Source organism: Embiotoca jacksoni, unplaced genomic scaffold (genome assembly GCF_022577435.1).
Source record: "Embiotoca jacksoni isolate LCO1_2020_lvr unplaced genomic scaffold, fEmbJac1.0.p SCAF_19, whole genome shotgun sequence".
NCBI lineage: Eukaryota > Metazoa > Chordata > Actinopteri > Embiotocidae > Embiotoca > Embiotoca jacksoni.
Window position 1 is genome coordinate 9,230,492 of NW_027185329.1, and position 12,544 is coordinate 9,243,035.

Below are 12,544 nucleotides of genomic sequence, written 5' to 3' on the forward strand. Positions count from 1 at the left end.
CTTGACAATAAAATTGTGACAACAGCAAATCTTATTTTTTGCCAGCATCCACTCACTAACCTTATGACGCAAATATGCAGATGTTTATGGGTTGTGTCGGTAACTTTTGGTACAACAAACATGAATCAATCCCTTTACTCTTGATCGCCGACTTGCTTTCTGAATAGAGGTAAAGTGATTTGTCGGATTTTCAGCAAAAAACTGTCCGCCAAAGTGAAATCAACAGAAAAAGACATATTTTTAATCACAATTATTTGTGTGATTGAAATGTCATGATGGTGAGAGCCCTAGGTGGTTCTTGTGTGTACTATGAAATATAATTCTGCTGCACCTACTGCCCTATACGATCAGAAAAATACCACAATAAGGTCAATTTTTGGAAGTTAAAAGGACCCTAAAATGTTAGACTGTATTGTACTGTAAGTATACAGTATATTATTATGGTCTTTTACCTTTTTGTCACTGTCATCTTAAACCACTCTTCAATATGAAATAGTGTTGCAGCCCTGCTTATTTTCAAAGTATTTTTTTGATCTGAGTAAACAGTTATGCTTATGCGAGATATTTTACCACTTTTATTTCCTAACCAAAGACAAATAAGATGTAAAAATGATAGAAACGGAAGTGAGTGAGATAATCTCATAACATGTGATGAGACCAAGTGGCTGGAAATCCCGGCAAATCGCCTAGCGAGGGGCCAACCTGAACTTGCTGCCAGGTTAATCTGAACGCAAACTCCCAACGCTGCAGCCCCAGTTTGACAATAAGATGAAGGAAATGAAGTCTGTCTGCATCTAAAATGCTGATTTAAGACTTTGGGCTTTACAAGGTCAGACTAAGAGTAAAATCTGTTAAGACCACCGATCAAACCCATGGGGAGGTAAGGCTCTCATCTAACAACTCCCTGCGGCAGAACACACACGCACACGCACACGCACACACATATGCACACAATAAACCTGTGTGTATATACATGCACTCCAGCCAACCCCACTTCAATCATCCTGCGACTCTCCCTCTTCCTTCCAAAGTTCATCCTCTCGTCCAGACATGTCCGGTTGAGCTGCAGCTCAGCTTCTGCAACTTAAAAGGATTAGTGGTCTCTCCTCTGTCCTGACGCTGCCTTTACAGTTCCCTCCTTTCATCATCCACCCACCCTCAGGCCTGGACATAATGCAGCAGGTTAAAATAAAAACACTGTTGCCTTGGTGAGCTCCACAATGTAGTCCTAGGACTGTGTTCATCTGTGTGTCTGACTGAGACAGAGGCTGCCTGCGTGACTCACACTGCAGTCATACGGCAAAGACAGTAGGGGGGGAAGCATGGAGGTGTGGGGGCTGATGGAGGGATAGGGGGAGGATAGATGAAGCTGCTAGACCTAAAAAACAGGACATGTACATTTTTGCATATTAGTGCAGTTTGAGTGACTTTTTTTTAACTTTTGTTTATCTGCCTTTTTTTTTACTGTTTAAAAAAATTTGATCCCGAAAGATGATCTTCACTTTGCTACAATAAGTAAAAAAGACAGTAGAAATACCGCAACTTTTTGCCATCAAAGAAACATATTTCTTCTCTGTTTGCGGAGGTGAAGAGGAAGAGAACAATGTGCTATTTTATAACAGATGTACATGTTTCACCTGCATGAGGAGATATAGCATGTGTGCTTCAAGAAAATTATATAAACTGAAACACTGAAAAGCAGGAGATAAAAAAAAAGACCACAGGAATGCAAGCAAACTTAAATTTAAATTGCAAAGATGCTGACTGTGCCTCCGCCTGCCAACACTGTGAGTTGATATTATGCAACGTCTCCTGTCTGAGGTGGCGAACCTTTAAGTAAGACACTGTACGAACTAAACAACGTGGAGGGTGGTTTTAAAATGGTCCGAGACATTACATTATTTCTTCAAGTTTTCAGCTGGCTTCTACAATGCAATGCATTGTAATGCAAACATTCTTCCCTCTGACATCTGTAACATGGTTTAGACTTTGAGCGGAGAAAAACATTATTTCATCACCTGGATACATGTTCATCTGAGCGTGTATAACTGCAGCATAACTTTCACCACAGTTTGAACTCGAACAATATCAGCCATAAGCAAGAGAGAGACGGTCACCATGATGACACACCCACACACACCCACACACACCCACACACACACACACACACACACACACACACACACACACACACACAATCCGCATGAGCAGCCCAGAAGTTAGGGATGATGTTATTGAAGGGCCAACTCTCCACCTCGGGGGGCCAAACAAGTGGATGTGTTATCACTCACACTATGAGCAGACGTGGCTCCGCATGAATGACAGTAACAGTGACTACACTGCAAAAACTGTCTGTTGCAATTGAAGCCATTCAGTTTTAGAACAGGTTTTCTTGTTCAACAAGCATGTAAAAAAAAAAGACCCCAATGATGAAACGATGATGTGATGCCACTTTTTGATTCAACTTCATGTCGTTAAAATGATGTGTGTGTGTGTCTGTGTGTGTGTGTGTTTGTGAGGGATAGCTGAGGCATGCAGTGCTGCGTCTGCACACTGACTGGTCAGATCAGCATCAAACACAGTGGAACTCGGCACAGCCACGGGACTGGGATGGGACACGCGCGCACGCACACACACACACACACACACACACACACACACACACACACACACACACACACACACACACACACACTGCAATTCTCCATTTAAACTTTCTGCAGGCTAAAAAACACGAGACAGGCTTGTGTTTTTTTTACCCTTAAGTAAACTTTCAAACTCTCTGAACATCTCTAAAACGAATTGTCATTGACAGTGGTTTTTGTTTTTTTTGCGTGCTGCCTGACATAAGCTGTGCTAGAAGGGAAGATGAGAAAGGAGGAAGGACAGAGGAGCGGTGTTGAGGGAAGGCCTGAGGAGGAGATGACTGAGAGTGAGTGGAGTGGCGATCAAAAGCAGGGGAACACTGAAATGTGTATGAAAAAAAAGAGAGAAGAACAAACCGCTGATGAATGTGACCAGACAATTTTCATGGTTAGTTAACGTGTGTTGAGGGAGACCATGACTTTCAGGGGTCAGTGAAACTTCCTTTACAAAATGCTGGTGTAGCATAAACGAATGATATAGAAGTGAGAAGCATGAAGGATGAAGATGGAGGTGAATACAAGAGTGACATCATCCATCTCCACCTCCCCCCACCTCCCTCACCATTCTGCTCTGTCAGGTTGATATCGAGTGGCTGCCGTGCCTGTTCTGACCCTTGCTTTCGCACCGTAACACTAAATAGTCCTTGACTTTTAACACGCGGTGAAGTCATAAAAACGCCAAATACATAGATACGCAGATGCTCCAGTTGCAAAATATATCAGATTCTTATTGCTATTGTTAGATGAATTTCCACAATAAAGACGCCATAAAAGACTGGAGTATCTGAGATTCATGAAGCCCGGAGCATCTGCTGCCCCTTTGGTATAATTTTTGGAGCAGTCAAGCTGATTTCTCCCACAGACCGCCTCAAACTGCTTATTCAACAAAAAAGGCGCTGCAAAATTGACACACAGAGATTTAGGCCGACTTTTACCAAGGAAGAAGTTGGTATTGGGGCCATTTTTATTTCTGCATTCTTCATGTGTACAGCTGCTTCGCAGTGAAAGCCCCATGGTTACTAGAAATCTGATGACAGCACGGTAATCGTTGGAATTAGCAACATGCTAACATGTAGCTGGATTTTTGCCAGACACCCTCACATCCATATCACAAGTGTTATGTGATTAAGGACAGCGAGTCTTTATGCAGTTCCACATCATTTGTGAATAATTATCCATGACTGGTGGAGCTTAAAACAAAGGGATAAAGGTGTGATAATAGACCATAGTATGACCCATGACTATATTATATTACAATGTCGTTTGTCCAAATATTTGTGCATTCATTACATGGATGCCATTTTTTTTTTTTTTTATCTGTCAGTCTTTCCATCTCTGAATCTGTATTATTAATTAAATGAATGCATATGCAGAAACAATCTGAAATTGTTTGGTTTATATCCACACTCAGAATAAAAAGTCTCTTGATCTCATATTATGACTGAAATATCCAAATCATGTATATAACATCCTATTTTCTCTCAGTACTTTGCCACCCTAATGCAGGTATACGTGTCTGTGTTGACCTGATTCTGAGGTTTATAAGGTATTTGAATTCAATGTGGTATTTTGTGAGATTTCAATGAATTTATCTCCACCAGTGAGTGAATACATTATTCAGTGGATCAGAGAAGGATTCATAGCTGTGTCAAACTGCAGGATCAAAACACAGATTACTCCAGTTACACAAATACATAATACATACACAAACAGACACACACACACACACACACACACACACACACACACACACACACACACACACACACACACACACACACACACACACACACACACACACACGCGGGCCACACCAGCCTGTCTTATGGCATTAGAAATGACTGCTGATACCACAGTCAGTTATATAACCCTGGACATGGGTCAGCCCGTGCTAAATGATTGTTTGCCTAATTAGACTGGAGAGCACTGATCTTGTGGTTAAAGGCAGAAATTAAGTGAGTGAAGCATGTAGGGTTGTCAGGGTGGATGCACTCATTACGATGTAGAAGATGCAACCTGGCACTCTCTTTTTTGTGATTGAATAAACAGAGATTGAGCTTAATTTAAAGCTCAGACATATACGAGTGAAATTTTATCCGATTGTTGCCGAGTTTTGACGGCTTAAGTTCCGTTGAAGAGGCTGGTCCCAGATATTAAAATGACACAGAGGCCTGGGACAAATATCTGTCAGTCAAAAGGCGAATGTTGTGGTAAATCCATTAAGTGGCCCCGGGGACTTTACTTCGCTTGTCCATCACACTTGTAACATTTTTATGTTTATGTGTGTGTTTGCGAAGTGTCAAAGCAGAGAAAGTAGAGGAAAAGAAAAAAAAAAACCCACCCGAGGGCTCCCAACCGGCTCGGCACTCTGCGTCTCTTTCTTCCTCTGCTCCTGAGCCACAACATCTTTCAGATATTCATTTCCCTGAAGGAGAGATGACAAACAGTTAAAATAAACACAGCCACAAGCTGCATCGATAAGCAAAACTTATTACAAAAAGCTGTCTGTGATTATTAATACTTCTTCTTCAACTCATATTGCTCTCATTCAAATAACCTCCAATTCAATGTTAAATTAGTTTTGCTACTTGAAGCTACAGTAACAGCTAACATAAATTTATGGCAAACACTGGAGCATTTCAATCTATTAAATTGGATTATAAATTATACAAAAATAATCACAACACCTTCACCATGAATCTTTCCATTATGATTTAAAGAATAAAACATGTTTATTGTGCTTTTTTTTTAGTCACTTCATCGTCTTTTCCACCATACAAGTCTGTGTCTGAAGCCATACACTGCAGGAGTTTTTGCTGAATGAAATGGAATTTAAATCCAATAACAATGAAGTCAGGTTAAGTGGAGTTGCATTGATTTTAACCAAATGTAATCTAACCGACTCCATTTAATAATATTTCTCCCCCAGTTCATATGGATCATGTGAAAAGAGGTCGTTAAAATAGTGAATTTTAGATCTTTGGAATGTAAGCGGACTCCGACAGAGAGCCATATGTCTGACCAGTAGGACGCCTCGACCACACCTCCTGTTAGCTATTGTGTCTATGTGTGTGTGTGTGTGTGTGTGTGTGTGTGTGTGTGTGTGTGTGTGTGTGTGAAGCTCAGAGCTGGCAGCAGCGGCAGAGTTCCTGCCAGAAGAATGTAAACAGTAGCACTGTATGGAGGAGCCACAGCCATCTGTGCATGCAGGCCATGTAGACAACCACTTTCCCTTTATCATTCAAAAAAACCTGACATACACAGGGTGTGCAGGTACAAAGGGTAACACACCACATTTGCCGTGATTTGTTACACATTGTAGGGAATATTTTGTTGCTCCTGAAAAGACTTTGGCATGTTGTTTGGATTTAGCCCGTATATTACATGTAAGTTTGTGCATTTAAGCATCCGTAAACTGAAAAGGTCAAAATGACTACATTTCCTTCTTCTGTGTTGCACATTGTGTGTATTTACCCACTCTTTAGTGAAGATATCAAAGTTTGGAGCAAATTGAGCATAAAGATGAACCGGAGACAAGAGAAGCTCTATACTATCAATACTTTGATTTTATTGGTCACTTGACGTTTTTTTTTCTTTTTTTCTGTACTAATCCTAATTCCTGGCCCAGAATATAGACACAGAATACAGTTTAAAGGCTAATGAAATGACATCATAAATATTATTTTCCAATTCTGCCAATAGAGCCCCTTAAATCCAAGACACAGAACTTTTAAGATCAGCTTCTGTACAAATGACTAGCAGTAGCCCTTATCTTCCATACTGCTAAAGATCAGTACAGAAATGTTTTGTGACTTCATCTACATACTCCTGTTTCTGATTCTCTGTTCCCTTGGGCATTCAGCAGGTAACACACATGCGGTACCTGAGAGAGAAATAAACACAGAGCATGACTGGTATCAGGAGGTTAAAATTTTCTAAAAGCTCTGAAAGTACTTAAAACTGGAGGATCCTCCTTTCACTGTTCACCTGTACACGTTATACGGTATTAACCTCGGGGCGTGAAGACAAAGTGGTGAATATGGAGCAGATTTCACGGTATTTAGGTCAGCGTTTTGACTGCGATATCTTGCAACTCCGCTGTGCATTGAGGAATCTCAGAGCTGAAGCTCAATACTGGTGAAACGCCCCTGAACAAGATCAACTCATGTGCAATATAGGCACCAGTCTGTTCCTTGGAAAGATACTGAACACAGTGAAGTTTATAAAATGGTACAATCCCAACGGCCAGCAGCTTTTGACCCATCCTTATGGTTACACTATATTTACTCTTTTAAAAGATTTAAACAAAATCTAAATATAATTTGATGATACACTTGAACACAATGACCTTTGCTTCCAAATTATTTTTTGGGGACAAAATAAAGTGTTCAATCAAATGGTGACTCACTGGGTCGTTTACAGAGAGCCCGATAAAAACACTATGATTCGAATCACAAGTGCTGTGAGATGCTGACATTTTCAGCATCCAATACTGGATTTATATTTACCTGAATATGTACACACCACTCTGGTATCAAAAATCCGTTTCAGGATACAAAGGCGAGTAGAACACAGACAGAACGAAAACACGACCCACACATACTGGATATACCATTACCAACCTTGTTGATCCAGGTGGTCACTGCATCCTCTGTGTCATAGGGAGTTTCTACCTCTGGGTCCGAGGATGAATACTGACGGATGCAGGCCATCACCTTGTCCACACTCACAGTCTCCACTGTGTAAGCCATCATCAGAGTATCGATCATTGCCAGGTGGGCGCTCTGCAAGATAATACCGTACAAAAAAGGAGGTCAGAGGGTGACAATGAATAGTTTTGGTTGATTCAATTCAGATTGTATACAGTATTTAGGTATTTTAACTGAAATCATTCTGTGCCACTTAACAGTAAATACAACAATAAAATCCTACATGATTGTTTTACAAATTTAATGCGGTATGAGCTAAGTACACAGTGGTGTATGACAAGAAAGTGATAGATGAGAAAATAAGCCCCGTTTGTTTCCTTGACACAACATGAAAAGAGACAGATCTGTCCACTTTGCTGTTGAAACAATGACAGTGATATAATCTCAGTAACAGACTGAGATGTTAAGAGAATAAGAAAATCAGACACTGCAGACAAAGACCTGTCCGATCCACTGAGACAGAGAATGAGACATAAACAAGTCAATAAAAAGATTAGCTTGACTTAGAAATGGCAAATCTATCAACAGGGTAACAAATGACTGCAACGGTACAGCAGAAAAATATATCTCGTGGGCTTGTCGACTCTTGTGAAATAGAAAATAGAAAAAACACTGCATTATACTGTAGTTAAGTGGTAAACAAAGAGCTGTGATTTACAGGATTAGGCCAGGTCTGAAAATCCTCTCCTACACTGTACATCTGAAACTCAGTCTTCAGTCGTTTTGTCTCTGGTGGCTGTTGCCCTGGAAACAAGTGCATCCATCCCTCGTTACAAGACCCAGTTTGTTCACAGTGGATGCTAGCCTCTGAGAAGCCCGACTAAGACATCTTCCTGACAATACAGTCCAAGTGACAGAACTGGCAATCCATTAAATGCTGCTCCACTCATCATTATCTCTGACAGCAGGGTAGTAATTTCAAAAATACAACACCAGTTTTGGAGACAACAACAAGGCATCATCATCATGCCGTAAATAACTAGGTATTTTTTGACCAATTTATGAACTCAAAAAAGGCAACACTGTGGATTCAAATTGATGTTGAGGAATATGATGAGTTTCAACCCAACAAACAATATATAGCGTTTAAAAAAATGATAGCGGTATGGCGTAAGTCCTTAAAAACTAAATTCTATTAACTTTCCATCCTAAAAGCTGGAAATTGTGTAAACATATTTGCATATTACAGCATGGAACTGGTTATACTGGTTGTATTCATTTTTTCCCCTTAACATACCAGGAAAGATAGTTGTACATCTAAAGAGTTCCTTTTGGGAATGGAGCCAAAGTGCAGTGTAGTCATGAGACTAAGGTTTTTCTAGCTTATGAAAACTGTAATTTTCATAACTACCTTCCACAGGTGTTGTTCAAAAACAACAGAAACAAATGAGTGAAGCAAAATATGTATTCTGATTAAAAAAAAAAAAAAAAAAAAAAGGATCACCAGTTCATAGCTGAAGAAAAGCAATATATTTTTTATATACGTTTTTTTTCTCTGAATTTAGAGTGCACCAGCCCCAATATTTACAATAAGTGGTGACTATTCCTTAAGAATAACATCATTGGCAAGACATTCAGTGACAAAGAATGGAGATTTGCTACATCTTATACTGCAGCAAAAAGTCATATAACAATCAGCGATCAGCCTTTGCTTACTGCTGTCTTTTGTGGCTATTATGTTTCCCTGAATTTAACTTCCTCATTCAAGACGAGTCTGTTTTCTTCTATCATAATTAGACGTGCGCAGTGAACAGACAGGCCCCTATTGAACCAGTGAAAATTATAACTTGTGAGATGTTGATGGCCCCTTATTATGCCTGTCTTTGCAGTTTATTTTTGAACATTGCAACCTAATTAGCAATGCTAACTATGTGACATCATGAATTTAATTATATGTTATAAAAGGCAAATCCAAAGCAGCAGCAAAAGAGAGCATAATTTGCATAAAACAATGTTTTTCAAGGTCCTTCCCCAGGAAATCCTCTCGTCCAGGACCTAACCATAATCAGACATCAGTCCCATCCTCTTTTATGCTCGTGCATGATTGCTTGTTGAGCTCATTTTAAGTGAGACACTGTACTGGCATGTAATGGATCACTTTAATTTGCAATGTGCGTAATGATATAGGCTAAATGTGGAAACTTTTGAAGCAATATAAAACGCTGTCTTTCCTGCACCATGGTGATAAAACAGTCTAATGCCTGGTGTAGCCTCCACACACTATTGTAATCATACTGTTAAATATTTATACTTGGGCAGCAGCTTTTCCATGAGCTAACCCAATTAATCAGCCGTAAACTTGAAATGGCCTCTGGCAGATCAACAATCCTGCAGTGCTCCACAGTTAGACCAAAAAAATGAAAAATGTCACTGAGGGTTTTATTGTGGAAGTGATGCTGAAGGGCTGTGTAGTTCGTTTACTCTGTCACTAAAGACCAATGTGTCATTTGATGGAAATCATAAGGTGAAAGAGACCAAGAAGTCGATCAAGAATTCCTCTTCAAGTATTCAGGTTCAAAACGTGTAAAATGTGTATAATATGTTTTACAAGACAACTTTACAAGACGAAAAGACTCAATAAGGCATTTGTCCCAGCTGCCACAGCCCTTTTAAATAACTTAAAGTGATTGTTATGCCGTATTTATCTTCAAAGGGACCTTTATTTAAGTCTTTTAAGTTGTATTTACTGTCATTTTTATTACTGTTTGCCTGATAGGTATTTGGTACTGCTGACTGTACAAAAAAAAATTCCCTTCAGGAATAATAAAGATATCCTTGATTATAGCATGATACAAAAAAGACAAAAATAAACCCTGCCCTGCCTTGTTGTACAACAGCTGGTGAGTTATGACTGCCAGCTTTGTGTAATTAAAAACTAGAAAAACCAAACCCAAATGATGACAGAGATAAATCATTGCCATTTTCCCGAAACCATAGCATGACAAAATAGCATGTGGTAAGACAGGCTTACAGGTTAGCAACTATTAGTGCATTTGCAGCTCTGAAATAAATTTCCTGTGTGACATTGCATTAGCATAATGCTTAATTTCCCCTATCTCTGATCTTGCAACCCAGGCAGTGAAGCAACCCCATTTAATAATACACTGTCAAGATGTTTCCTATTGGCCTTCATTTAGCCTGTCCAAACACTGGAAAACATTATCCCAGAGATACACAAACAAGCACATGTGCACGCATCCACATCCTCTTATCAGGTTGCAGAACTTAGTTACAAATCTGCCCTCTGTTTCCACAACAAAACGATTAACTGCAGGCAACAGCAATTTTAAAAGGCCCAAGGGAGCTTTTTCTCTGCTCGTCTCCTTTTCTCTGCTCAGCAATTTGAGGATATTGATTTGGATCTGCTGTGGTCTGATGAGAGACAATGACAACAAGGAAAGTTAATCTTGTTTATTAGACCACAGACCCGCAGTCTCTAATCATATTGCATGACAACATGCCATTGTGGGGGAGGAGGAGATTAATGTAGGAGCACATGCTCATTCCAAGATACAGGTGTCTTTAAGACTGGGATCATACAAACTTTATAAAGTAACAGGTCAACTTGTTTCAACACCTAAAGGTCCCATATTGTATACATTCAGATTTCAATTTCCTTTTTGGACTATGTGCTCCATTTATACTTTAAAAAATATCAAAGCTCTCAGTGTACAGATAAATACACACTGCCTATATTCAGCAACTGTGCCATTTGGACTTTTGCAAGTTTGTGATGTCACAAACTCACACTCGTGTCATTTGTCCATCATCAGCACGGCCCACTGTTCAACCTTTTATGTCGGAGAAAACTCTGTGCAGTTATTCTGTGACAAAGCTAGCAAGCTACAAGACTGAAGAAAACCTGTGGTTGGTCTGGGCTTGCGCTACTCAGAAATGAATCAGCCAATCAGAAGAGAGGGTCACTGATATCAATGCACCTTAATGACACAGACACAAGACACCCTGTTCTTGGTAGAGCTCCTCTGACAAACAGAACAGAAACTATATTTAGATGTTTTTTTCGCTACTTAAAACCACACAAATATTTTCTTATGGATATCAATACTTCAGACAAGATACTGGAAAAGGGTAAAGGTTGATGAGCCACGACAAAGTAAATTAAGAATGATGCATGAGTAAGAAGGCAGCTCACACAATCTCAGAGGAGCCACGAAACATCCAATTATGTTTCCCTGCTTTTAGTTATTAGAAATCCTTTAACGATGTATGTGAAGCATTATTATTAAAAAGCTCAAAACCTTGCTTGAGCATTGTATAAAATTACAGAGAGAGGAGTTGGCTGTTTTGGAGGCTGGTTGGAAAAGGCAGTCGACATGTCAATTTTACATTTTAGTTTGTGCTGCACTCACGCAGCTGACTTGGACATGATCCGATTATCAGCCGACCCTGTAACAGAGCTTCTGTGCTTCTCATTGCACCGAAACAGACACAACTGTCTTGATTGATGTGAACACATGTGGAAAACTGCCTCTTTAAAGGTCCTCTGCACACAGTATCTAAGAGTGTAGCAGACGGTGTGCTTCAGCTGACGTACGTCAAGCTGCTGTACTGTGTACCGTTCACAGAAATGAACAGTCAGCGAGGGATCAGCTGACCATGTGTAAATGTCAGAGGAAATCTAAAGAGAAAGTCTTCAGTAATCGGATGGATGTAAAGAGGAAACGAAGACGGGAGGAAGAATAGAGAAGACAGGCAGATACTTCACTGCCCACAGAAAGAAAGAGTTGGCCTTTCTCATTACAGGAGACCTGTCTGTCATTTGCTATAAATGTTTCCTCTGTTATCTCCCCTGACGTCATGTTTTCTAACCTTTAGGTTCGCCGAGCACATATGCCTTCCTTCTACCCTGCTTTACTCCATGTTCCTACAGCTGCACATATCCATACCTTGGAGCCGCCCAGCACAGCCTCAGTGGCCATCAGTAGCTTTACTGAGGCGTTCAAAGACCAAATTACTTTCCTTGGGGGATGTGCGGCTGAAAAAGGAGGAAATGTTGCAAATTCATTTAGTTACATTTTTCACCCATGGTGTCAACTGGCGACTTAAATTTAATTCTCCAACATTTATTTTCCATTTCTCCCCAAGATACTGCCTTTATCACACGCTGACTATGAAAACTGTACTAACGGTTATGCGATCTGTGCGAATGGATTGCATATATTCATATAG

The 12,544-nt window shown here is 40.0% G+C and overlaps 1 protein-coding gene across 7 annotated transcripts in view; it reads right to left on the minus strand.

The window, feature by feature from the left end:
- Positions 1-12,544, minus strand: part of camsap2a (calmodulin regulated spectrin-associated protein family, member 2a) — a 49,971-nt gene that overhangs the window by 23,602 nt on the left and 13,825 nt on the right. For all 7 annotated transcript variants that reach the window (XM_069153402.1, XM_069153397.1, XM_069153400.1 and 4 more), the window contains exons 3-4: positions 7,268-7,429; positions 4,987-5,070 (exon numbers count right to left, since the gene is read on the minus strand). In XM_069153402.1, the coding sequence (XP_069009503.1) occupies positions 4,987-5,070; positions 7,268-7,429 (246 nt within the window). The remainder of the gene's footprint in view (positions 1-4,986; positions 5,071-7,267; positions 7,430-12,544) is intronic.